We start from the raw sequence: 24,706 nt of genomic DNA on the forward strand, positions 1-24,706 counted from the left end.
GTTGATTTTGTACTTTCTGTTTGCCAGTTTAGTTTATAATCCTGCTTTTCCATATCTCTAATGTTATTTTCTGTATTTTTATCTAGAATATGGTTATTGATTAGATTTTAAGTACTCTAAATGCTTTAATTCCACTAATGATTTGCACTTAATATAATTTATTTTTCAGGGGTGAGAGAAAACCGAAGATTGATTTGTTTAGGACGTGTATTGCTGCTATCCCAAGATTGATTCCAGATGGTATGAGCAGAACTGACCTCATTGAGTTGTTAGCAAGGTAAATGAAATAAGGCAATTATTTGCTATGGTAATTTTAATACTTGTACCTGGACTTTAGATGACAAATGCAGCTGTTATTATTGTCTTTGAAATGAATGAATAAAATAATTTTTAAACCCTGTATTTTATTTGGCATCGTAATTATCACTTTTTCTCTTAACTCTTTGTCAAGCTTGTGATTTCTATTCATTTTAACTTCCGTGTCTTGTCTTGGATCCCCTACAAATCTCGCTTTTCAAATTTTCAGCTATATTGTCTGTGCTTTGGATCTATCCTCATTGGTTCTTAATTTTTACATCTTGTGACTCTCCATGCTATTTCTTGGGACTTACACCCCTGCATCATAGTTATCGTGTATAATGCCTAGGACATCTTCATGTTTATTTGGACAAATGCTAAAATTAAATCTACCTCTCCAACTGTTGCTTTGACATCTCATTTTCATTTCTCTCCATTGGTGAACTTCTGGTGTTTGACCATTGTTCTCTTTTTTATTGGTATTGTTAGTAGAAGTTATGTCTTTTTACTGAAAATAACATTTTTTAAAATCCCTTATCTGTGTACCAAAAATATTTCCAAGTTTTGCTTAAGGACTCCATAGTAACCGTGCTCCTTTGCTGGTATAGTTAGAATAGCGAAGTGAACAATTGTGTAGTATATTTAACAGTTACCTTTTACAACATTATCAGCAGTATTCCCAGTTAGTTACATTTGCCTGTATTTGCCCATACACTTGCCATGCAGTCATAGACTGTAGAATTAGGAAGGGGTCTTAAAGATCCCTTCTCATTCAAACCCCTTATTTTACAGATAAGGATATTCCTCATTTGGAGTTTTTTCTCTCACTCTCCTATTGACTTCTGGGACATATGTCCCATGCATTTCTCATCGCCCTCGCCTTCAGATACACGTGTTCGCACACATGCACTTACACGTACACACTCTGAGATGTTTCAAGTAGAAATTATTGAGTAGAGTGGTATTTGTTGTCAAGGATCTAAGGAACCTTGGGACAAAATCACTGCTTTCCTTAGGTGTTCTCTGATTTGATTTAACTCAAAGAAATGCTTGCTGTAATTTTTTAGTGAGAGCAAGCTGGGTTTTTTTTGTTTGTTTGTTTTACAATTAACCTGGTAGCAGTTGAAAGGTTAAAACAAAGACAAAATACTTTTAGTAAAGTTGAGCCCTTAATGATGTCATGAACCTTAAAAATTCCACAAGCCACAATTCCCATTCAGTTTCCATTCAGTTTTTCTACCTTAAGCATTCCAGTGATCCCAACAGTTTCATCTTTCTCTCCCCCAAAAGAAGCCTAAACACATTGCCCACCAAAGTGAAATCATAAACACATTAAAAAAAAAAACTCCAAGAAGATAAAATGCATACACTTTATCTCTTCAAATTAAATGACAGTTTGCCTCACAGCTTGCTTTGTTTCTTTTTTTGTAATTGTTAATTCATTTACTTCAGAAAAGATAGTCTATATTGTTTCCAGATACCATAGATTAGGAATGATTTCCTGTTGATATACTTAACTGTGGTGAAATTCCACTATGATAGAAAATTTTGGATCACTTTTAGATTTTGTCATAGTGATATTTGACTTATATTTAGTCTCTAAGGAATGCTTATAAATCTTCAAGGCTTTAATTAGCCAAACTGGAATACTATGTGACTTTACATAGCAGGTAGTAAATTTATGAAATGTTACCCTGAGAAATTGTATAGACTTCATGGGTAATAGATCCATAATGCTTATATGGGGTAGCTAGGGATACTGGGATAACCATTTAAGATCAATGTCATAGAAGGCAGTAAACATCCTCTCTTACAGAATGACAGAGCTAGAGTACTGGCTGGATAGGCCATTGGTCTGACCCTATATGTCATTTCTTATGTTCTTGTGTAAATACTGCTGCTTTGTGACTTGCTCCCAAGTCTACCTAGCTGTCATCAATTTTCTCTTCAGTCTCATTGTCAGTTGAAGGTTGGCTTAGTGAAGACCAGAACTGAGGTCAGCAGGGTGAAGACTGTGATATCTCCTTTCTCCTATACCACACAACTCTTCTCCTCTGTCATTGTGGATAACTCCATCTTCCCAGCTTCCCAAGCATGTAATTGTGGCATATTTTTAATACTACCTACTTATCTTACTCATTCAGGCTATTTCTAACTCAGATACATTTGTCCTTATAGTCATTCTCCAAAATTATTTCTTCCTGCCCAGGATTTGAATCTCTTGTTCTCATATTAATAAATTATTGGTTATTCTTTCTACTGCAGCCATTTCTTTTTATGGTTTTCTTGTTAATCATTCACTTCCTTACGTTCTATGTAAAGTCTTGTTTAAAAAAAATTGTATTCATTTCCCTTTATTGTTTTCATGATTAAAAAAATACTTTACCAGGTCTTCTTTCCTATTATCATATGTAGACATAGACTCTTTAATCTTGAAGGCTTTCTCCTATTTTGTTTCAACTTCATTTCCTTAATCATTTCTTTCTTGCTCTGCTCTTATTCTATTTACTTCATTTCTCCTGTGTTTGCTATCTGATCTTTTAAGTTCCTTTTTTCACTCCCATCTCCAAGAATTGTTTTTAAAATATTGCATTATGATTTGTTGCATTTTGTTCATAATCAGCCATCTTATATTTAGCTGTATTGTTAGTATCACAATTTGTTGTTGTAGATAGAAACAATTTTTATAATTGATGTCCATCCCAGTGACAGTAGAGGACTAAAATAGTAGCATGAGATGGTGCTCTAACAAGACTTTTCCCATATATATAGTCAAAAATGATTATTAACTATAAGAAAAATTAGGAAAAATATATGTTGATTAGGAGACTAATTTTAAAGATAAATGAGTTTCAAAATGAAATGTATTTCATCTTCCTTTTATAGTTTAGTGATTGATAATGATCAAGCTTCTTGCTGAAATAATTATATGAAAAGGCTAGTTTTAAATGGGAGGAAATATCTGTAGATGAATGCACGCATGGGAGGGGAACAAAAAAAGGGCCCAGTGAACTCTGACTGAATATTTCTAGTTATTTCTCATGTAATAGCTGAAAACGTGCATTTTCAGGCTTAAGCTTACCTCAATTTTGTAAAGGTTTTGAAGCTTGCTGACTAAATTTTGTTCTTGGTAGGCTCACAATTCATATGGATGAAGAACTACGTGCTCTGGCTTTCAATACTCTGCAGGCACTAATGCTTGATTTTCCAGATTGGCGGGAAGATGTTCTTTCAGGATTTGTTTATTTTATTGTTCGTGAAGTTACTGATGTCCATCCTACACTTCTTGACAATGCTGTAAAAATGTTGGTGCAGTTAATAAATCAGTGGAAACAAGCAGCCCAAATGCACATTAAAAACCAAGACTCACAGGTATTATGCTTTTAATAATACTTTGTATCTAAGCAACAGCAAATCTACTATAAAAATATTTGAAGATATCTTTACTTCTTCCTCTTAAAAATAGAATCATTGTATTTAATTATAAAAGTGCAAGTTATTAGAAATGCCAAGATGTACATGGACATAACCACAAATTATACTTTCTTTTTCCACTTCAAAAGATGCTTAATTTCATCAGTGTGCTTACTCCTTACATTAAATTATAGTGCAAATCCTGTGTTTGTTCAGTTGCTGTAGCTCTTGTAGTCTTAAAAGAAGTCATCATTTATTGACTAGTTTTCTAGCAATGAGCTTATTTACCCTGAATGACACGGGTTTCATGTATGTTATAAGCCTTTCCAGGTTGGGATAGTACCTTTCAGAACTTACGCTCAGCCATTATAGCCTTTATAATATTACCGGATCACCTCTGTGCCGTTCATCTTTAGTTCCCAAAAAATTCATTGAGATTACTTCCCTCTTAAGAGATTTATACATTTCTGTACCCTTTATGTACCATAACCTCTCTGTCCTTCTGCGTTTGGTAGCTCAGAAGTGATGGTCTCCTTTTGGGAAAGAAACCGTACTTGGGGTATAAGAAATTCTTACTAGTCTTTTGCTCTAGAGCACCTTAATGCCTGTTGCTCCAAGTTATCCTTCATTGTTTCTTTCAAGCAAACAGTAGAGGTGTTTATTGTACTTTTATTTTAGATGCCCAGTAAATGTTTATTGATTGATAGTAAGAATGACGTGGAATAAGAGAATTGTAGAGATGATCAGGTCCAACTCCTTCATTTTACCTCTGGATAAAGCAGGTCCCTACCAGAGAGGTTCCAGGTCTTCTTGAATGCTGTATAGTTACTTTGTAACAAAAACTGGGCCTGAAACCTGAATCTTTGTAGCCCCTGCTCCAGGGCTCTTTGCCTCTGCTTGTCTGCATTTTTGTACCAAATCTTATTTTCAGTGTAATAATTTTTTTGGCAAATTTTTATTCATTTTAAACTTAAATACAAAATGAGAAAAGAAAAAAAAAAGAATATTGCCACGTACACAGCAGAACATAAAAGAGGATTCAATATAAAACAATAAATTTCCATTTTGAGAAAACCTATATAATAAATACTACACATTGTTTTCCAAGCTACCCAGCTTTTTCTTTGCTTCCTTGTAGATTTTCTTTTGTTCTCTGCTGTGTAGTTCAATATAATAATTTAAAAGAATCTTGTGGTGAACTCATTGGCAATGGTAACTATATTTTTGCAATGGAAGTAGTCATTCTTTCATTTTTCTATTATTAAACTGGATTTCTACATACTAGGTTTTTTTTTGAAAAAGGGCATACTTCTATTCATGATTAGTATATTGTAAATTCCTGTTTTGTTTTTACTGTTATCAGAAAGTTTTCAGTAACTGATTTAATTTCTTAAAGCGCGACATATCTAATGGAGCTGCTCATACGCTTCCTTTGGAGAGGATCCCATATTCCAACGTATTCCATGTGGTGGAAGGATTTGCACTTGTCATTCTTTGTAGCAGTCGTCCTGCCACTAGGAGATTAGCTGTCAGTGTCCTTAGAGAAATACGAGCTTTATTTGCACTTTTGGAAATTTCTAAGGTAAGATGAAGAAATTTCAGATAATTTTTGTCCATTCTGCAGCAAATAGTGTTATAATTAGATTCTAATATATAATTACCTTAGTTTACTTTTCTTAAGAATTGCTACATTTTTCAGCGGATTACATATATATATGTATATATATTATTTTTAGGGTGATGATGAATTGGCCATAGATGTTATGGACAGATTGAGCCCATCCATTCTTGAGAGCTTCATACACCTCACAGGGGCTGATCAGGTAAGAGTGTGGGTTTTTTTTTTACCTTAATGTTGCCTTCCTAAGAATATTGTTTTAAACTTAGGCCATATATTTCTTTGGTTTAAGTTTTCTGTGATAGATTTACCTTGGAAATAATGTACATGAATGCACTCTTCAAATTATAAAGCCTATGTACAAATATAACAATAAGGTGGCATTAAATTGTACCATATTTGATATTTTTAATCTGCAATAGTCAAATATATAATGCCAAAACACATGCATAATCTAAATAGCTAGAATATATATTTGATTTTCATGGAATAACATTGTTTCCAAATTGGCAGTGTAGTATATATATTGCAAAGAGCACAGATTTTGGAGTCAAAAGAATTGAGTTCAAATCATGTCTCTGATATGTGATATGTCTGTGTGACCTGGAGTAAGTCACTTAATTTCCCTAAACCTCAGATTTTACACCTATAAAACAATGTGGTTGGACTAAATGGCCTCTAAGATCCTTTCCAGCTCTAGAAATATGATCCTGTTAATGTCCATGGTATATTAGAGCCTATGTGGTATAATTTTATTTTCAAAATATTGTGTTCAAATGAGTAAGAATAAAAATGTGTTGTTAATAGTGAAGCAGCTAATACAGAGATCATTCAACTCCTACTTTCTTAATTGATTTAACTATCTTAAATGTAGTAGAAAGAAATACCTAATGCTTCATTTAAAAAACAAACAAATCAATCCTTTAAGGAAATGTGTGTATATTTTACTTAATTTCCTTTTTAGATTATAAAATGATACTTTTTAAATGTATTTATTTTGAAATGATAGAGACTAAGAATATTATGTGAATATCTACCAAATTTATTACTCAGGATTTTTGGGGGGGGGGCAGAAAGGAGTACCTTTCTAAGAATGTGGAGACATGTTTTTTGCTTATGATTAATAAAACACCTGGTTCTTTTGACAATCCAGGTGTGCTTAAAAATCTATTCAGTTTAGAAATAACTACCTGAAAGTAATTTTATTGTTGTATTTTTTTTTTAATATTGGGCTCATTATTCTTCCAATTTAGGCTTTTTCCAATTCAGGTGATCTCTATCTTATAATATTTGAACAAAATTGAAGGTAACATTTAGTTCTTCAGTTTAATACAAGTTTCAATAGGCAAATTTTTGAGAATGTGTACCTTATAAATGAGTCACTCTTCTAAACAAAGAAACAGAATTACATAGGACATGGGGAAAAAAAACCTGCTACCTTTATTTTACTTTGGTTTTCTCTAGCAATTTTAGTAGCAAAGTCAAATGGAATCTATTTGCCACTTAGAGTCAAAAGACTGAGTATCTATTGATATTAAACCCAGTTCATGTTACAAAGCATTGAAGCAGCTCTGAATATGTAAAATTTTTTTCTCCACAGACAACTTTATTATATTGCCCTGGCTCCATAGATTTGCAGACATTGGCTGAGTGGAGCTCCTCTCCTATCAGCCACCAGTTTGATGTGATCAGTCCATCCCATATATGGATATTTGCACATGTGACTCAGGGGCAAGATCCGTGGATAATTAGTCTGTCAAGTTTTATGAAACAAGAAAATCTTCCAAAATACTGCTCTACTGCTGTGAGCTATGCTTGGATGTTTGCCTACACAAGACTTCAGTTGTTATCTCCACAGGTTGATATAAAGTGAGTTCCTCTTGATTGTAATTTAAATGAATATATTATAATTTTTACTAGTTCTGAAAATAGGGAAACTCAAAGGAATAATGTGCTGTCACATGCTTATAATAAAAGGGGGAATGGTGGGCATCAGAAACATATGTACCTATCTCTTCTACCTCTTTCTCTTGTTTTTTTTCCCCTCTCTTTCTTCCCCTTCCTATTGGGCAAGGGAGGCTGTTGGATAAAAGGATACAGGGCCTGAAGAGAATGGAATGAGTTGGGGAAAACCCAAGCTTTCATCTGTCTAAATTTGTCCTGATTTCATAATTCCCATTATTAATATCATTCAGGGTTTATTTTGACTGCTGCTAGGGCTGTAAGCAAAATTACAGAATAACAGAGTTTGAATTTGTTATTCTCCTAACTCCCTTTTCACTACCTTAAATTCATCTGTTCCCAAATAAGAACAACATCCTCATATTTTCCTCTGGCTGTCTAGACTTGTCTACCAACTTCTTTTTTGCTTCTGCAGAAATCTAATTCCCTGAGTACTTAAAAGCTCTCAACTTGGTGTTGATCTGGTTACCTGATTTTTCACAAGTATTTTTGAGATGTGGGGGCAAAAAAGACCATATCAAATTGACATATGTGTAGATGTCATAGAATCATTATTGTTGACACACACCATCCACCTCTCCACTTTTCCACTTTAAAAAAAATGGCTCTGCACTGCATAGAACTCAACAAAACAGTTATTGCATGGTGAAAGAATCGAAATTGGTGAAGTGAACCAGACTTTTAATTCTGTAGCTTCCCTGTTCCTCAGTCTACACAATTCCCATGACATCTACTCTTCTACTTTACCTCAGCTAAACACAGAGAAGGAAGTAATCATACTTTGATCTAGCTGTTATCCACAAAGGTTCTATTTCTGTGTTCATTCACTCTGAAACTCCTTTATCTGATCTGAATCTTCTACCATTTCATTTTTCCTTAAGCCATTCATCCCTTAGTCTTGTTCTTTATCCTCACTATGACCTTCATTCCCTTCTTTCCCATGCCATCAACTTTGCACTGCACTCTCCTCTTTTATCTTCAATCCTTGCTGAACTGGTTCAACTCTACACTACCCTCCACTCTCGAATCCTTCCCTCTCTCCCACAGCCATACTAGGAATCATACTTTGCCAAACTCCAACCTTGGATTACTCCTGCCATCCATCCTTTTTACTTTTGTTTACATGCTATTGAAATTCACAAAACCATGCAGATTGAGTTCACTATAATTTTTTTCCATTTTGTTTAACATTTTTTTTCATATGATATGCATATATGTCACATTTTCTACATTGACATTTTCATGCTAACAACCTCCTCCTACCCTAAGAAAAATAAAGGATTTTACACAGCTCTAGGATGGAATGCATTGGAAATGAAATTGCAACTGCACCGAGGTTATAAACAACACTAAGAGACCAAACAATGGAAAAGCTGCAATAGAAGACAGCTGCAGGATAGCATCCAAAAGGAGCAAATTAGAATCCTGAACAACTCAGTGTTAATATTTGTGCCACAGGGTTAACCCTAGATAATCCAAGGTGGTCAGAAAGGCGGACCAAATGGAAAATTTCAGCAGAATGCTCTGTAATAGAGTTCAAAATATCTATTTACATATGCTAGCATGTTGTTCTCTTTTCCACATCTGTTATACTTTCAGTTTTTGGTAAACATTTTTGAGATTTAAACACTGATAGTGTGTCAGAATGCTAACTTGCCTTAACAAGGTGGAATACATAGTGGGTTTGCCCACTCCTGTGCTATTTCCAACAAGCTGATTGATTTTGGCAGCACAGACAAGAATAACTGGACTTCATAAGTCGTCTGCATTTGGGGCTCAATAAATATCACCATGATAAAGTAGGAAACTTACCGTGTCACCATATAAATATCAGTTGAACAGTTTTTGTGCCTAACTGTAGGAGTAGGAGCAAAACCCAGGAGTTCCTCCTCTCTCCAGAGTCAGAATCGAGGCCATTGGTTGCCTGTGCTTTGGGATCAAATAATGTAGATCATCAACCTCATCATCAGACAGAGTACAAGTTAGAGAAAAAAGGTTTCCCTTGCTAGTCCGTCCATCAAACAGGCAAGAGTTAGTACCATCTGTTCTAGACAACAGCAGGGGAAAAGTGGTATGCAGGAAGACTAAAGGAGATGTTCTCAAGTAAGGGGGATTAAATATATGCCTCTTGGCTCTTCCTGAAGAACTTGTACAGACTTAGGTTTGCCCTTTATTTGGAGGCCCAAGACATTACAATTTCATCTAGCCACACTCATGAAGAGTTTTAAAGAAATAAGGTCCAAGAGACCAAAATAATTAGAGTGCAATTAGACTATTAAGTACACCATCAAGTACAAACACATCAATAAAAGACAGCTTCAATTCAGTCCCTGCAGCTACTTTAACAAAGCATTGAAAATGTAGGCTTTTTGAATAGAGGATATTTTAAAGTCTATTATAAGTTTAAAACATCAGGAACACTGGCACAATATGTTACCTATTCTTTGTTTTAATTGCAGGGTAACATGTAAACTCCAATACAGAGGCATAGGGAGAGAGGGAAGGGAAGAATAAAACCAATATTTCACAGAAATGAGATTGAAGCTAGTGCTTTATTAAAGAGTCTCGAAGGTAAAATTCTCTTAAGGTGCTTTGAGGGATTCTCTTCAACATTTCTCTGCCAAATATTAGAAGGAGCTGCCAACCAATATCCAAAGTTTCAAAGACAGTGCAGTTTTCATATAAAGTTCCTTTCAAATTTCTACAAAAAATTTCAGATAAGAGAGGTCATTTGAGGTGAGGGCTTCTCCAACAACTGCTTTCATGGCTTGTGCATCCTTACCAACAGCATAACATGCATACAGCTAGTTAGATACATCTGTGTGATCTTTTCCAGTCATACCCTCTCCAAATAGCAGACTTCGTTAACCGGGACAAGGAGGGCAACACTTTAATAGATGGGTACATCTGTCTGTTATGCAGCTGCCTGTCCACAGAGATTTGTGTTTTGATAATATATCCAGTCAAGTCAGGGATGGGATGAGTGATATAATCATTGGGGATGGTGAGGATAGGGATCTGAGTGATTGAGCCATTTTTGCCTTCCACATGACCAGCTCACTCATATATTGTGACTGAGTCTGTATAAATTTTCACTATAAATTTATATTTTATTTAATCTCAACTGGGCTCTCACTTTTTAGCAAGGTAATTCTTTTACTCCCTCTGTAATAAATTTTCTATCTCACACTCTACAGAGGCTGTTCCTTAACCTTTTCGTGTTTTTCTCAGATCTCCCACAGCTCTTTTATCTCCACTCTTTCAGCTGAAGATGTCCCATATTTCATTAAAAAAAAGAATTGAGACCACTAGCTAAGAGATTTCTCTTCTCTCCTCTTCCCTCCATCATCATCTCACAGTACTCATGTGTCTCCCCCAACTATCTCCTTCTTCAGTCCTGCCTCACATAAAGAGGTGGCCCTTGCAACAGGTAACCCATCTTACGTGCACTTTTGAATCTCTTCTAGAAAATTATCCCCACTGTCTTCTTTAATCTCTCCCTTATCATCAGTTTCTTTTATCTTCTGCTTACAGAACATTCTACTTACAAACATATCCATGTCTCCACCATCCTTTAAAAAAAAAAGCCTCACTTGATGCTACCATCCCATTTAGTTATTTTACTATATCTCTTCTCCCCTTCTTGGCTAAACTGTTTGAGAATTTATATTAGATGCCTCTATTTGTCCTTTCACTGTATTCTAAGCCTTTTATAATCTGTTTTTAAAGTAAAACTGCCCTCTACAAATTTACCAATGATGCCTTCTTACTTTTCAAAGTAAATTTTCATTAATATTGTTTGTTTTTACAATGCTTAAATTTCCCCTTTTATTTCTCCCTCTTTCCTTTCTCTCCTCCAAGAAGCCATGTCATACACCAAAAAATTTTCTTAAAAAACAAAAAGAGAAAGAAGAGGGGAAAAAAATCAGAAAAACTGATAAATATTAAAAAAAAATATGACAGTGTTTCATACCCCTGGCCCCCTCATCTCTTCAAAGGAGTTGGGGGCGGTGCATTCTCATATTTCTTCATTCTGGCCAACTTCCTCTTTTATAACTTTGCAAAACTCCTTTTCTTTTTTATGTAGTTATTCTTTCCATTTATATATTTCTGATCATTATGTAAATTGTTTACTTGGTTATGTTTATTTCACTTTGTATCTGTTCATGTAAGTCTTTCCATGCTTCTTTATATTCATGGTATTTGTCACTTCTTAAAGTAATATTTTTTTCATTATATTCATATACCACAGTTTCTTCAGCCATTTCCCAATTAATAGGCATATACTTTGTTTCCAGTTCTTTGCTACCTAAAAAAAAATGTTGTAAGTATTTTTGTGTAAATGAGTCCTTTCTTTTTATCAGTGATCTCTTGGGGGCAAAATATCTGGCAGTGGAATCTATGGATCAAAGGGTGAAATGAACATTATAATCACTTTATTTACATAAGGAACTACCAAAAGGGGGAAAAAACTCCTAGTCCTGATGGAGTTATAGTAGAATTTTGTCACATTTTTTAAAAGAAATTATTATTCTACACTAATTCTCAAAAATTATGAAAGACAGTTCTTTTCCAAACTACATTTATGAAACAAATATAGTCCTAACACCTAAACCAATGTAGAATAAGCTAAGGAGAACTGCAGACCAATATCACAAATGAATATAAATTTTTAGGTGAAATTCCATCATAGTATAGAAATTCATCTATGAAATAATTCATTATGACCAAGTTAGATGTATACCAGGAGTACAAGCACAATTCAGCATTGCGGGGGAAATCAACATAATTTGGTTAAATATAAAACTATCTTAAACCAAATTATTATCTCAATAGATACAGAAAAATTCTCATTTATACCAAACATTCTACCAATCATAGTCGTAGGACAGCTTTTTAGATCATAACAATGATCTCTTAATCATGAAATTTATTAACCTTTTCATAAGCTTTGACTTTCTTGACCTCTGTGCATATAATGTGATTACTCGCTTTCTTTTCCTGGGTATTCTCTTGTCTCTGGGGTTTCTCCCTTTTCTTTTCTTTCTTTTTGGAGAGTGCTCTCTGTGATTCTCCTCTGATAGGTGCTCTTGTCTCTCTGCAAGATCTTGCTTTGTCATCTCCTCAGTTCCCATGGGTTCAATCATCATCTCTGGGCAGATGCTTCTTAGATCTGTATATCTAGACCTAATCTCTTTGCTAATCTCCACTACCGCCAGGCTAACTATCGTTTACATATTTACATATCCAAAGAATTCATTCTGTCCCCTCTTCCCAATTTTCTTATTACTGTAGTGGCTACCACATCCTTCTAGTCACTTAGGCTCACAACCCTCATGTCATCCTGTACTTCTTATTCTCACATATCCATTCTGCTATCAAATTTTGTGTGTACCACAACACAGCTTATATACCTCTCCTTCCCCCACCTCACGCAGCCACTGGCCTAGTTCATTCAGGCCCTAGTCGCCTCTGACTTGACCCATTATGACAGTCTTATATCAGGTCTCATGGCCTCAGTTCTTTCCCTTTTTTCCAGTCTATACTTCACTCATCTCCCAAAAGAAATTTTTTTAAAGGGTGAGTCTAATGATGTTCCTCCTCCTTCCCTCCCTCCCTGTTGCTGTGACCCCCTTTACATCCAGTCTCCAATATAAATTCCTCCCTTTGCCATTTAAAACTTCCTAAGCTGGTCCCTTCCTATCCTTCCAGTCTTCTTAAGCTTTCATCTGTTCCGTTTGTTCTATGATTCAGCCACACTGGCCGGTTCTTGTTTCTCAAACGTAATACTATATTTCTTATCTCTGTGCCTGCCATGCCAGGAAATCTCTTCTGTCTCTGATATGTTTGTTTATATAAATCTATGTGTATGCATTTGTGTGGATACACATATCAATATGTATTCATAGGATGAGATTAACTATAGTCTGTACTGGTGGCAGAAATTGTCTCCACAGATGAGATCAGAAACCCATTGACGTCTCGGTGAATTTTCTGAAATATATTTAATAAGTGTATTTCTTGGCTGCAATAAAGACAGTGTATTATGCTGAATTTGCATCTGCCTTTTTATCTTTGTCTAGTAGCCCCATTAATGCTAAAAAAGTCAATGCTACCATAAGCAGTGATTCCTACATTGGACTTTGGAGAAACTACCTGATTCTTTGCTGTAGCGCAGCCACATGCTCATCTTCTTCAACGTCCACCGGTTCCATGAGGTGTTCTCCTCCTGAGACGTTGGCATCTACTCCTGACAGTGGCTGTGGCATTGATTCTAAAGTAAGTCTTGCAAGTCTCTCCATAGTAACACTGAATAGTTGAGTAAAACAATCATAGGGTTGTTTTCTGTCAGATAAGTAAGTGGATTAAACGATCACTTACATTCCTTTCTGTTTTCCAATTTATTTGTTTTTCTTAGATTAGTAAAGATTTATTTACTTAGAAAGAAATGAAATGTTAATCACGTGTATACATTTTTTCATAGTAAATAAAGCCATAGTTCCCAAGATCATGATTATGGATATTAAAAAAATATTGTATTTATAGCATATCTTGTAGTTTTTATTCCTTTTTCTAGCATTGGAAGGTAAGTATAATTTTAACAATGCAAACGAGAGAAATGTAGGATCTTGTCTGAGTGCCTGAAGTTTCCGCTCATACATAATCGGATAAGAGGCAAGGATGATACTTAGGAGATATCCAGGTAAGTGGGTGATAGTTAATATCACAAAATTATAGAATCCTGTTGTGAAAAGGTAGCACAGAGGCTTTTTAATTTACACCTGCAACAACCAAACAGGTGCCATTAGTACAGCCTCTGATGTCAGAAAGAATTGAAGTAAATCTAGGAGGTGGGTGATTGCAACCTCCCTTTTGATATTGGTGCTTTGCATCTTGTCTTGGATCATTTAGATAATCCGGTCCTAGGAGCCTAGAATAATAGGTTTATTGCAGAAGGGACTTTGGAGTTCACCTTGTCTGACACTCTCATTTGACAAATAAGGAAACTAAAGCCCAGATGGGTTAAGTGACTTGCCCAAGGCTTCACAGCAAGAGCCAAGATTCAAACTCAAGTGCTTTGGCTCCAAATTCAGGACTCTTTCCATTACACCATGTTGCTTCATTTCATAAAGAATAAAACTAAGGCCCTTTGAGATTAAATGAATTTGCCCAAGTCATAAAGGGAGTTTTGGAGCCCAAACTAAGAAATCAGATCCGCTGTCTTCTAACCCACTATTCTCCCCACCGTGCCACATTACCAGCATCCAAAAGGCTATATGGAACACTAAATGGTGGGGGAGCTAGCCCGGCACAGGGATAAGATCATCCAACTGGGAGTCAAGATACCTGAGTTCTAGGCTTGGGGTTGTAATTAACCTGCTGTGTGACTTTGGGCAAATTATTTAACCACCTTGAGTTATGCCAATTTTATTGATTTGTTTTTCCGGTGCTGCTTGTATAATGTTTATGTCTGTCTATTCATTATCCCTGATCAAAAAATAGTTTAACATGTTAAATTATTTTTGTTCTTTTTAGTGCTATGAGATTGTAGGTTTACTTTGTCTACTATAAAAACACAGTATTTTTTCCCCCCTAGATTATTGGCATTCCATCCCCTTCTTCCTTGTTTAAGCACATAGTTCCAATGATGCGCTCTGAGAGCATGGAAATAACTGAATCCCTTGTTCTTGGTCTTGGCAGGACCAACCCAGGAGCTTTTAGGTAATTATTATCTTGTCTCTATATTTTCTATATAAGTAAATAATGAATAGAAAAATTAGCTAGTTATTTAGAATTCTAGGAGCAGTGATTTTGATAATGTTTCTTCATCTCTTAAATGTAGTGATTTTTGAAAAATTAATCTACCATCCTTATTTAGTTTTATAAGAAAATTGAGCCTTAATATGATGCATCCCTGTTTTTTCTCCTCCTCAAGTATCATGCTATATTTACAGACTTATCAAAAAGTAGGCTAGATTTTAAATAAAGTAAATGAAACACTTATGTGTTTTTAATTCTCCAGTATTCTTAGTGCTTTAGGTGTTTATAAAGCACATTCTTTCATTCTGCTTGAGAAAAATGTTGTCCAGGTCTGATCTTTCTTTCATTTTCTTAATGATGTCCCTAATTAATCTTATCAGCAGTACAAGGTATCATATGCCAATACATATTTTTTCACCAAGTGTCGTCAATTATTTGCATGACCAAACCTCCTCTTGCCTCTTCAGCATTCTAGAAATCTAACTGGGGCCTAGTTCTCTATATCCTCATTGGCTATCCCATTTCCTTCTGTAATTTTAAGTATTGTGTCTGTGGGGATGGCTATCAAATATATATTTTTATATAGTTCTAATACTGCATTTTTACATATTGCTTATATGTCCTCTTAGACTCTCAAACTTGCTCCCCAAAACCTGCCCCTCCTCCTAACTTCCATCTTTTTGTAGTTCATTACCACCATCCTTCTAGTCACCCAGGATTAAAACCTTAAAGTCACTCTTTGTTCTTCCCTTTCTCTCACCTTCCACATCCTGTCACTTGCCATGTCCTATTAATTTTACCCCTGAAATATCACTCAAATCTTATCTCTTTCTACTACCACTGCCTTATATCAGGCCTCACCATATTCCTTCTTGCCTATGCTTTTATAATATCTTCTTAACTGTTCTTCCTTCTTCCAATTTCTTTCCTTTCCAATCCATCCTTTCTACTGCCACCTGTATAATACTCCTAATGTCCAGTGCAGCCATATCCCTTCCCTGCTCAGCAGGCTACAATACCACCTTATTACATCTTGAATAAAGTAGCAGTTCTCTAGTTGTGTATCTAAGATATTTCACAGTCCTGCTCCACAACCTGCCATTCTATTACTCCTTTTTGTGACCTTTCCTTTCTAGCCAAACTGTTCCTCCGTTCTGTCCCAGAGCCCTCCTGTTAGTGTACAGCTCTTTCCTGTCTCTGGTGCCTGGAATGGAATTCTTGATTCTGAGCTCTCAGCCCCCGATGAAATATGGAGAACTCTGTGAAGGTTTTCCTTGTATTCTCTCCCCCAGAAGTGACCTTTTCTTCTTTAAATTTCTCATAGCACTTTTTTTGGACCTCTCCTTTGCACTCACTGTATTATAATTTGTATTCTATATTTTGTGTCCATATCTTCGTAAGCATCATAGATTTTTGAGTTTGAAAAGATTTTCAACATCTACTTCTAACCTCCTTGTTTTATAGGTGAGGAAAGTGGGGCCCAGGGAGGTTAATTAACTTGCCCAAGGTTACACAGGTTGTAAGTGGCAAAACTAATATTCAGACATATGCCTTCTAACCTCAGATCTAGCTGTCTTATCTCCCCTAGTATAAAATCGTTGAGGGGGATGATAATGTCTTATTTCATCCATTTGCCATTAATACCTAGCTCAGTGCCTTACAGATATTAGGCAATTGATAAACATTTGTTGAATTTTCAGTAAACTGAATTTTTCTACCTCAACCTTCAACAGAAAACTAAAACTTTAAATGTTTTAAACATTGATAAGTAATCATTTTATGATTATAATGAAATAAAGGCATATTATGCCACTAAATTTTCCCAAAGAACTATTTTGATTGCATGTTTTTCAGTAAGTTCTGCTGCTGAGTCTCCAGATTTTGTTTCTTAGGTTTCGTTTTTTTTTTTAGTGTATTCTTTTCAGAGACTGTAGTTAGTTAGTAAAGAATTCACTATTAGAAAATAAGTAGAAAGCATATATAGAAATACTTGAATGATACGAAAATTGACTGACCCAATCTCTGTTTCCAAGACAATTTGAATGCTAAAAATCAATAATTAAGATTGGCATTAGGGTTGTTTGTTCTAATCTTAAATTAAAGGTTTATGTGTATAATATTTTCATGTGAAGTTTGATTATATTAGCTGGTTATTAATGTAGCAATTTATGTCTTTTCTTTTTAGGGAGCTAATAGAAGAATTGCACCCTATAATTAAAGAAGCACTTGAAAGAAGGCCAGAGGTGAGAATGGTTGAGTGATTTTGAGCATTGAAATCACAAGTTGTGTTTTCTCATCACAGTACGATAAGAGCATTGTTTTTTCCATTCCCATCTGTGTGTGATAGTGAATTTTTGAATTATTACACCAATTGAGTAAAAAGAAAAATAATATTTCTCTATCACTACTAAGACGAGTTGCCTAAATGACTTGAATCCTGGTCTCCTAACTCTTACGGCCAGTCTGTGTTCTCATACTACATACTTTTTTTGTTTGTTTGTTTGAGATTGAAACTAGAAGAAATGACAAGGCAAATTTACAATACCTAATAAAATATCCTTCTCTGCTACTTCCAAGACTAGTCCTATCCTAACACATACATTTTTGTGACTAAAAATAGTTTTCCAGAAAGTAGAGAACAAGGAGCATTCTAGATCCAGAGCCAGCCATTTCTACTATGTGTATATATTCTCAGGATGAATCTCTGGGATGTTTAAATTGGAAAGCCCTTGACTTGGGCTGAAGTGATTCAGTCAATGAGAGTATAGAGATTAGATATTAATATGTTTCTTACTAAGGTGGGTGCTGTGGTGGATACCACATTATGTAAGTGGTGATTCCTGAACTTAAACAATTCACATTCTAGTTAGGGGAGGCAAGACTTAGATGAAGTGAATAGAGGACTCTGGAGTGCTTATAAGTGCGTGGTTTCTGTGAAATCTGTATTCAGAAGGGAGAAGAGATCAGGGCAGGCTGGAACAACTCAGAGAAGATTTGATTAAGGAAGTAGTACATGAACTGGACCTTGACATTGGGTAATGAATGGAGAGGGCTTTAAGGTTTCCAGAATGGTTTCCTCACAGCAACCCTTGGTAGAGTGTTATACTGGAAGAAACCTTTAAAAGGCCATCCAGTTCAATGTCTTTATTTCATGGATGAGGCGACTAAGGCCCAGAGTGGTGAAGTGATTTACTGAAGGTCAGACAAGTAACAAGTAGAAGAGCCAGGACTTGAATCTGTGTTCTCTGACTTCAGCACTCATGTTCTTTGTTCTGCCCTGTACTACTGACACACTTAGCTTGTAGGTTTTTGGAGCTGAGACTTAAAAGTCAAGTTTTCTGCCTCCAAAACCAATATACTTTCTTCTACACCAGACTGCCTGCTCCTTTGCATTAACCAGGAGGAAGGAGGAGGCAATTAATGGAGAGGGAAATGGCATAAGGAAAAAAAAATGGATGTAGGTGGAAACAAATAGGACTTGTTAGGGAAAATGAGGAAATCAGCCTGATGAACAGGATGCATGTTGGGAAATTAGATTAAATAGTTGTATAGCACCACTGTATGGAAAGTTTTAAAAGCCAGAAAGGCATAAGAAATAGACAGGAGAGAGAGTTGTTATACCATTTTCACCAAAGGGATGGTGTGATGAGTGTTTACTTTGGCATTAGTGTGTAGAATGGATTGAAATTAGAAGAGACTATTAGCATGATCCAGGTGTGATGTGTTAGATGATTATAATGGGAGCAGAGAAGTGCTTAACAAAATCAGAGACATATCCCAACTGATGTTAATTCCACCTGTGAGAATATAATTTGAACTGAAACAAAGTTGTAGGAAAAATTTATTTCCATTACAGCACTGGGTTAGTAGAACAAGCATTGTTCTGACAGCTGTCCTCCCCTCTTAGGTTTCTTTCAGCTCCAAGTCCTTTGATATTCTCCAAGAGAAATTTATTTCAATTTAATTTGAGTGTCTGTGGAGAGGCAATACAGTGTAATAGATGGAAGTCACATCTGGAGAGTCTGGACAACCCAAGATTCAGATCTGGCACACCCTATACTAATTAAATCACAGGTCCAGTTAAGAAAAAAAAGTGTAGCTTAAAACTTCACTGAGACTTCTGAGACATGCTGGCGAATACAAAAATGAATTAGAGTGTCATCCTTGCCATCGAGGAGCCCATAGTTGAGTAGTGGGAACTGACATGTACATCAACAATGATAAGTCAAAGAATGTGGGAATATAGTTTATAAATAAGGATTCTTTTCATCTTCGTATCCTATATATATAGTGCCTTTGACCTAGTGTATACTGATTAAATGTTTGGTTTTTTTTTTAACTAGACCTATGATTTCATTTTTGTAGGGTATTCCCAAAAAGCAAAACTCCCTATAATGGTAGGTCACCACCTGTTCTGCAGCTTATGTTTTTAGAGAGCTAGCTGCCTGAGGCACTAAGAGATTAAGATCTAGTGTCACATGTGCCAGACAGAGGGGATCTGGAGCTCAAGTTGTCCTGCCTCCAAGGCTCTGACTTCATTCATTACACCACACTGCTTCTCCATAGATATTTGAATAAAAGCTTCAATAGCATGAAACTTCTCTAAGACTTTTGGGACATGCTATGTTCTGTCATCAATAATTGGTTATTCTTATCATTAGCAACAAAAGCCCAAGCCTCTTTTTGGCCTTTTCTTTTAGTCTGCTTCTCTGTACTATAATTTTTGCCTAACAACTTATCAGAAATTTTGGGACTTCTTGGAGTCTCTTTGGAGTTTGTGTTCCTGCTTCTTTCCTCTGATTTCAGTGAAACTCAGGACTCTCTTGTACATCCTGTTCCCTTTAGTGCATAGTTTTTTAATTTAGCTACTAATAAAGGCTTAAGAAACTTAAAAATTGGACCGTAAGAGTATAGATCTAGAGCTGGAAGTAAGCTTCAAGATCAGCGTGCACAACCTCCTGTCACCATTTTATGGATGATTCAAAAGGTTCAAAGAGTGATCTGTTCAAGTGGCAGTACGAGGCAGAAACCAGATTTGAACCTAGGTCCTTTGATTCCAAAATCCAGTTCCTTTCCACTGTACCATGTAGCCTCCCTAGATATAGAATCTTACATTCTTCACAGAAGTTATCATAAAATAAAAATTCAATATATTTACTTACCTTCTCCTCATTGAGAATATTGTACTTGGCAGAATGCTGAAAATGATGTTTTGTATGAATGAGAGATTTCAGACAACTTGAAGTAACAGCAGCACTGTTGTGAGGAAAACCCTTTGTAGTCTTTAAAGTTCATTAAAAAGGTAAGCTATCACTGCATAAATTTTAATATATCTCCCATATTCTCTTTGATATGGAACAGAATATGAAACGGCGCAGGCGTCGAGATATTTTGCGAGTGCAGCTGGTACGGATATTTGAATTGCTGGCAGATGCTGGTGTCGTCAGCCACAGGTTGGTGTTGGAGTTGTTTTATTTGGAGCAATAATGGTGAAATGCTATTGAGCATTCCTCTCCTTGAAATGCAAAAGAAGAAACAAAAAACTTCTTGAGGAAAATCAATCTCCATTACTTCCATAGAATAATATTTACGGTCGAGTCAAATTATGCAGCAGTTGTGAGCCTCACAGACTTACAGTGTCTTGGCGTGAGAAGGGACCACAAAAGCCACCAGATCTTATCCATGCCTGAACTGGAGCCCCTTCTACAGCATGCCTGACAAATGGCTGAAGACTGCCCAGGAGAGGGAAGTCATGGTCACTTGAGGCTGCCCACCCTGTTCACTCATTTGGAGTAGCTTATTGTGAGGAGCCTACATTGGCCTCTCTGATATTTCCTGGTTCTGCCCCCAGGGCCAAACACAGCAAGTCTAATTTGTCTTCTTTATTATAAACCTCAGGATACTGAGAATTTTTTCTTATCTTGGTTATCACAACCGTACTTATTTAGGAAGTAGGGAGGCAGAGTGCTATAGTAGGAAGTGTATTTGCTCTGAGGTTAGACGACCTGTGTTCAAATCCTGCCCCTGGGGCTCACTGCCTATGCGACGTGGGCAAGTCGCTTCCCCTGCCTGGCTCGGCCTCAGCATTGTGCTCATCTGTAAAATGGGCCCTGATGTCCCTTCTAGCTCTAAATCTTTAGACTTATGATCCTACTACACTACAACAAGTTTTAGTGTAATGGTAATGTGAAAGTGATGTCAGTTAACCATACCATCTATGACAGGATGGGAAAAGTAATATAAATAATCCAGTTGGCATAAGTGCATGTTTTTTTTAAGTAACCTTATAATTTAGACAAATACAAAAATTTATAAACATTATAAAAATTTATAAAGTCACTTAAAAATTATACGAGACTCCCTACATTGCAGACTTTCATTATATTTATTTAAGTTGTTATTCCACATCACCCTTGGCCTCTCCTTCCAGTGAATTGTCTCTCCTTATGAATTCATCATATTCGTTATTTGTCCCCTTCATTTAGCATTTATTCATAGTGTTTTGTGATGTCATTCTTATAGTCTTTCCTTGTTGTTTTAGTCTACACTTAGCATCTACTGTGTGCCAGGTCCAACTAAGACATTGTGACATCTTAGAGTTTACCATCTAGTGTTGCATTGCTATGTAGTTCTTTATGTATGTATATATTATCCCTCTGACTCTGGATTGTAGTTTTTTAGGACTAGTTTGTAATTTCTGGTACCTCTTTGTATCGCTCAGTCAGTGCCTTATTCTTAGCAAGTACTCAAGAAATACTTTTCTTATTGTACTGTACATGTCACAGCCAATAGATTCTGACTGTCATCCTGAATGTGGTAACCTTAAAAACATAGTTTAAATGACTATTTAGGCTTCTCTTTCTAGCTCTGTATTTTCTCTCAGATTCCTTTATTCACTTTCACTTCCTGGCAAGAATACCTCAGATCAGGTCATAGAGGCTAGTGCTATTGGATAGAACTCACAATCATAAAATTAATGATTTGTAGAACTGAAAGAGACCTTAGACATCTGGATTCCTGGGTTGAGCTCCCTTCTCTGCCTACATGTTGTACTAGATGACTTCTTATAGCTCTTATAGCCCTAAATCTATGGTCCTATGAGTTATAAATTAAGACATATTTATTAAGGGCTTACTGTGTAATGGGTGCCATGTTAGGAATTAGTGTTACAGGGGCAGCTAGGTGGCACAGCGGATAGAGCACCGGCCCTGGAGTCAGGAGGACTTGAGTTCAAATCCATCCTCAGACACATAACACTCACTAGCTGTGTGACTCTGGGCAAGTCATTTAACCCCAATTGCCTCACACACAAAAATGAATTAGTGTTACAGTCTCTGCTTTCAAGGAGCTCATATTTGAATGGGAGAGACAATGACATACATGTATATTTAGAATAAAGTAGTTACATACAAGATAATTTGAGAGGGATGGTATTAACAGTTGAGGGAGGAGGTCAGGAATAGCTTCATGTAGAAGGTAATTCTTGAGCTGCATCTTAACAGGAGAGAAGGACTCTTAAAAAGGGGGAATAAGGAGAGAGTACATTCTAGGCATGTTGGACAGCTGGTGCCTAGGCACAGAGATGGAGAGAGAGGGATGTCTGAAGAATAGAAAGAAGGCTAGGTTGGCTGGATTGCAAAGTGCAGAAAGGGGAGAAATATATAATGAGGCTAAAAACATAGGTTAGGGTAAAGTGGTGAAGGGCTTTAAAATTTGATTTTTAAAAGTTGAAAGGGTAGGAGAGTTCTGTGATCAGATCTGTGGTTAAGGAAAATCACTTTGGCAGCAGTATGGAGGATGAACTGAAGTGGAGAGTGACTTGAGTTAGGTTGATCAATTAGGAGTGCATTGTAGTACTCTAGGCCAGATGTGATTCATTAATTTCTTAACTGTAATTTAATGTTGCATATCTTAGCCAGTTTTCAGCATTTGTTGGTTTTATACCATAGTCCCCTCTTATATCTATCTGAACATTTTTAGGTAAATTGCATGCCCTTTTTCAATTTTATATTCAATTTTCATTTTTATGAAAGTGAACAGAATTATGTCTTTCTTAATATTCAACTTTTGTGGAACTTATCTCCAGACCTTTGGAGAGAGTATCCAAATCCATGGGAGCAGTTTCGTCTAAGTATATAAAATAGGCTTAACATGAATTTTTTAAAAAATCAAAAGAAAACATATTAGTAAGAGTACATCAGTAGTTATTTATGTATCACCTCACCAATTCCCAAATGAGATGTTGGAATTAGCCCAGTACTATTTTATTCTACCTGTGGAATGACTAGCATCTTACTATTTGGACTGTTCATAATACTGTATTGCAACTACACCTTATGTCAGTGAGTTCCATGTTCATTTACGAATGATTAGCCTAATGGCCCAGATGGAACAAAACTAATTAATGAATATTGTCTATTGGCCAGACCGTAACGTATATTTGGTTGGGCCACTCATTAGGTTAATACCCATGGGCAATAAGCTGGACCCTGAATTGTACAAGGAAGAGAATGGGCTGAATTCCTTTTGAAAGATTGAATAGCACTTTCAACAGCTTTAAGATGTTCCCTAATATGCAAACCTATTTTTTTAAACAACCAATGTTTTTCCAATGATAATACATGATTACTCATCATGAAGCAACACCATCTCTGAAGCATCAAAATTATAGGTGATACCTGAACAATGGAGACATAAATGTATGTCAGGTGTAGGTAGGCTGTGGCATATATGATTTGTTCCTAAATTCTCTTAATTTGTTTGTGGTATTACCTTTTGTGTTTAAATCATGTGCCAATTTACCTTTATCTTGTGTGTGAGAAGTGATGTAAGATATAGATTATACTGGAAAGGTATGATTGGAAAAAGGAAGTGCATGTAATGAGAGAAGAATAAACATATCGTGAAGTGCTACATTGATATGAGAATGTGAAAATACTTAGAGGAAGGCCTAGCCTGGGTCTTTCTGTGGAGGATATATGGGAAGGGCAGGAATAACATGGGGTGATTGTGAAGCCAGCTAATGTTTTTAGAGAAATTTGTACATCAGTGAGCTCACAGATCCATTGAAATAATGGACTACAACTTTTTATAGGATTTTTATCTGAAAATAGCTTTGTATTTAAACTATTGAAAGTCACATTTATTATTTGAAAAAAGAAAACTACCAATGTTCAGGCTTATTAAAGCATTTTTAATCAAAATAATCATATGTAATTAACTAAATGTGAGATCATCAAATCATAAACATAAAACATTTGTTATAAAGCACACAGGGATTAATGTACACTTTGGGTTCATTTTAAAAAAGCAGTCTCTTAATCTACCAAGGTATAAGCATGGCAAAAACAGTATTTTTAAATGTCATATGATAATTAAAGTCTCACAAAATATTAAAAGTAATACAAGTCAAATTGTATTAAAACACAAAACTGGTATTTTTAAAAAATCAAATATTGGGTTTATTTTTTTAACTTTATTTTATTAACAAAAGAATTTTAGGTCCCATACTACTAGCAAGGACTAGATTTATCAAAAACAGTGTCTTTTAGGAAATATAATAAAATATTTTCATAGTTAGCGTAAGTGCAGACATAATGGTAAAACAGAAAGTATAGAAAACACAAAAGAAGACTATAGGAAATTGTATTTTAA

The 24,706-nt window shown here is 35.7% G+C and overlaps 1 protein-coding gene across 9 annotated transcripts in view; it reads left to right on the plus strand.

Moving 5' to 3' along the window:
- Nucleotides 1-24,706, plus strand: part of FRYL (FRY like transcription coactivator) — a 292,081-nt gene that overhangs the window by 182,048 nt on the left and 85,327 nt on the right. For 8 of the 9 annotated variants that reach the window (XM_020990364.2, XM_078148492.1, XM_078148491.1 and 5 more), the window contains 9 exons: nucleotides 170-277; nucleotides 3,432-3,669; nucleotides 5,108-5,293; nucleotides 5,448-5,534; nucleotides 6,930-7,198; nucleotides 13,375-13,570; nucleotides 14,889-15,013; nucleotides 17,238-17,295; nucleotides 20,414-20,505. In XM_020990364.2, the coding sequence (XP_020846023.1) occupies nucleotides 170-277; nucleotides 3,432-3,669; nucleotides 5,108-5,293; nucleotides 5,448-5,534; nucleotides 6,930-7,198; nucleotides 13,375-13,570; nucleotides 14,889-15,013; nucleotides 17,238-17,295; nucleotides 20,414-20,505 (1,359 nt within the window). The remainder of the gene's footprint in view (nucleotides 1-169; nucleotides 278-3,431; nucleotides 3,670-5,107; nucleotides 5,294-5,447; nucleotides 5,535-6,929; nucleotides 7,199-13,374; nucleotides 13,571-14,888; nucleotides 15,014-17,237; nucleotides 17,296-20,413; nucleotides 20,506-24,706) is intronic. The other variant, XM_078148490.1, reaches the window with a different exon arrangement.

This window comes from Phascolarctos cinereus, unplaced genomic scaffold (assembly GCF_003287225.1).
Source record: "Phascolarctos cinereus isolate Bilbo 61053 unplaced genomic scaffold, phaCin_HiC Scaffold_9;HRSCAF=440, whole genome shotgun sequence".
Lineage (NCBI taxonomy): Eukaryota > Metazoa > Chordata > Mammalia > Diprotodontia > Phascolarctidae > Phascolarctos > Phascolarctos cinereus.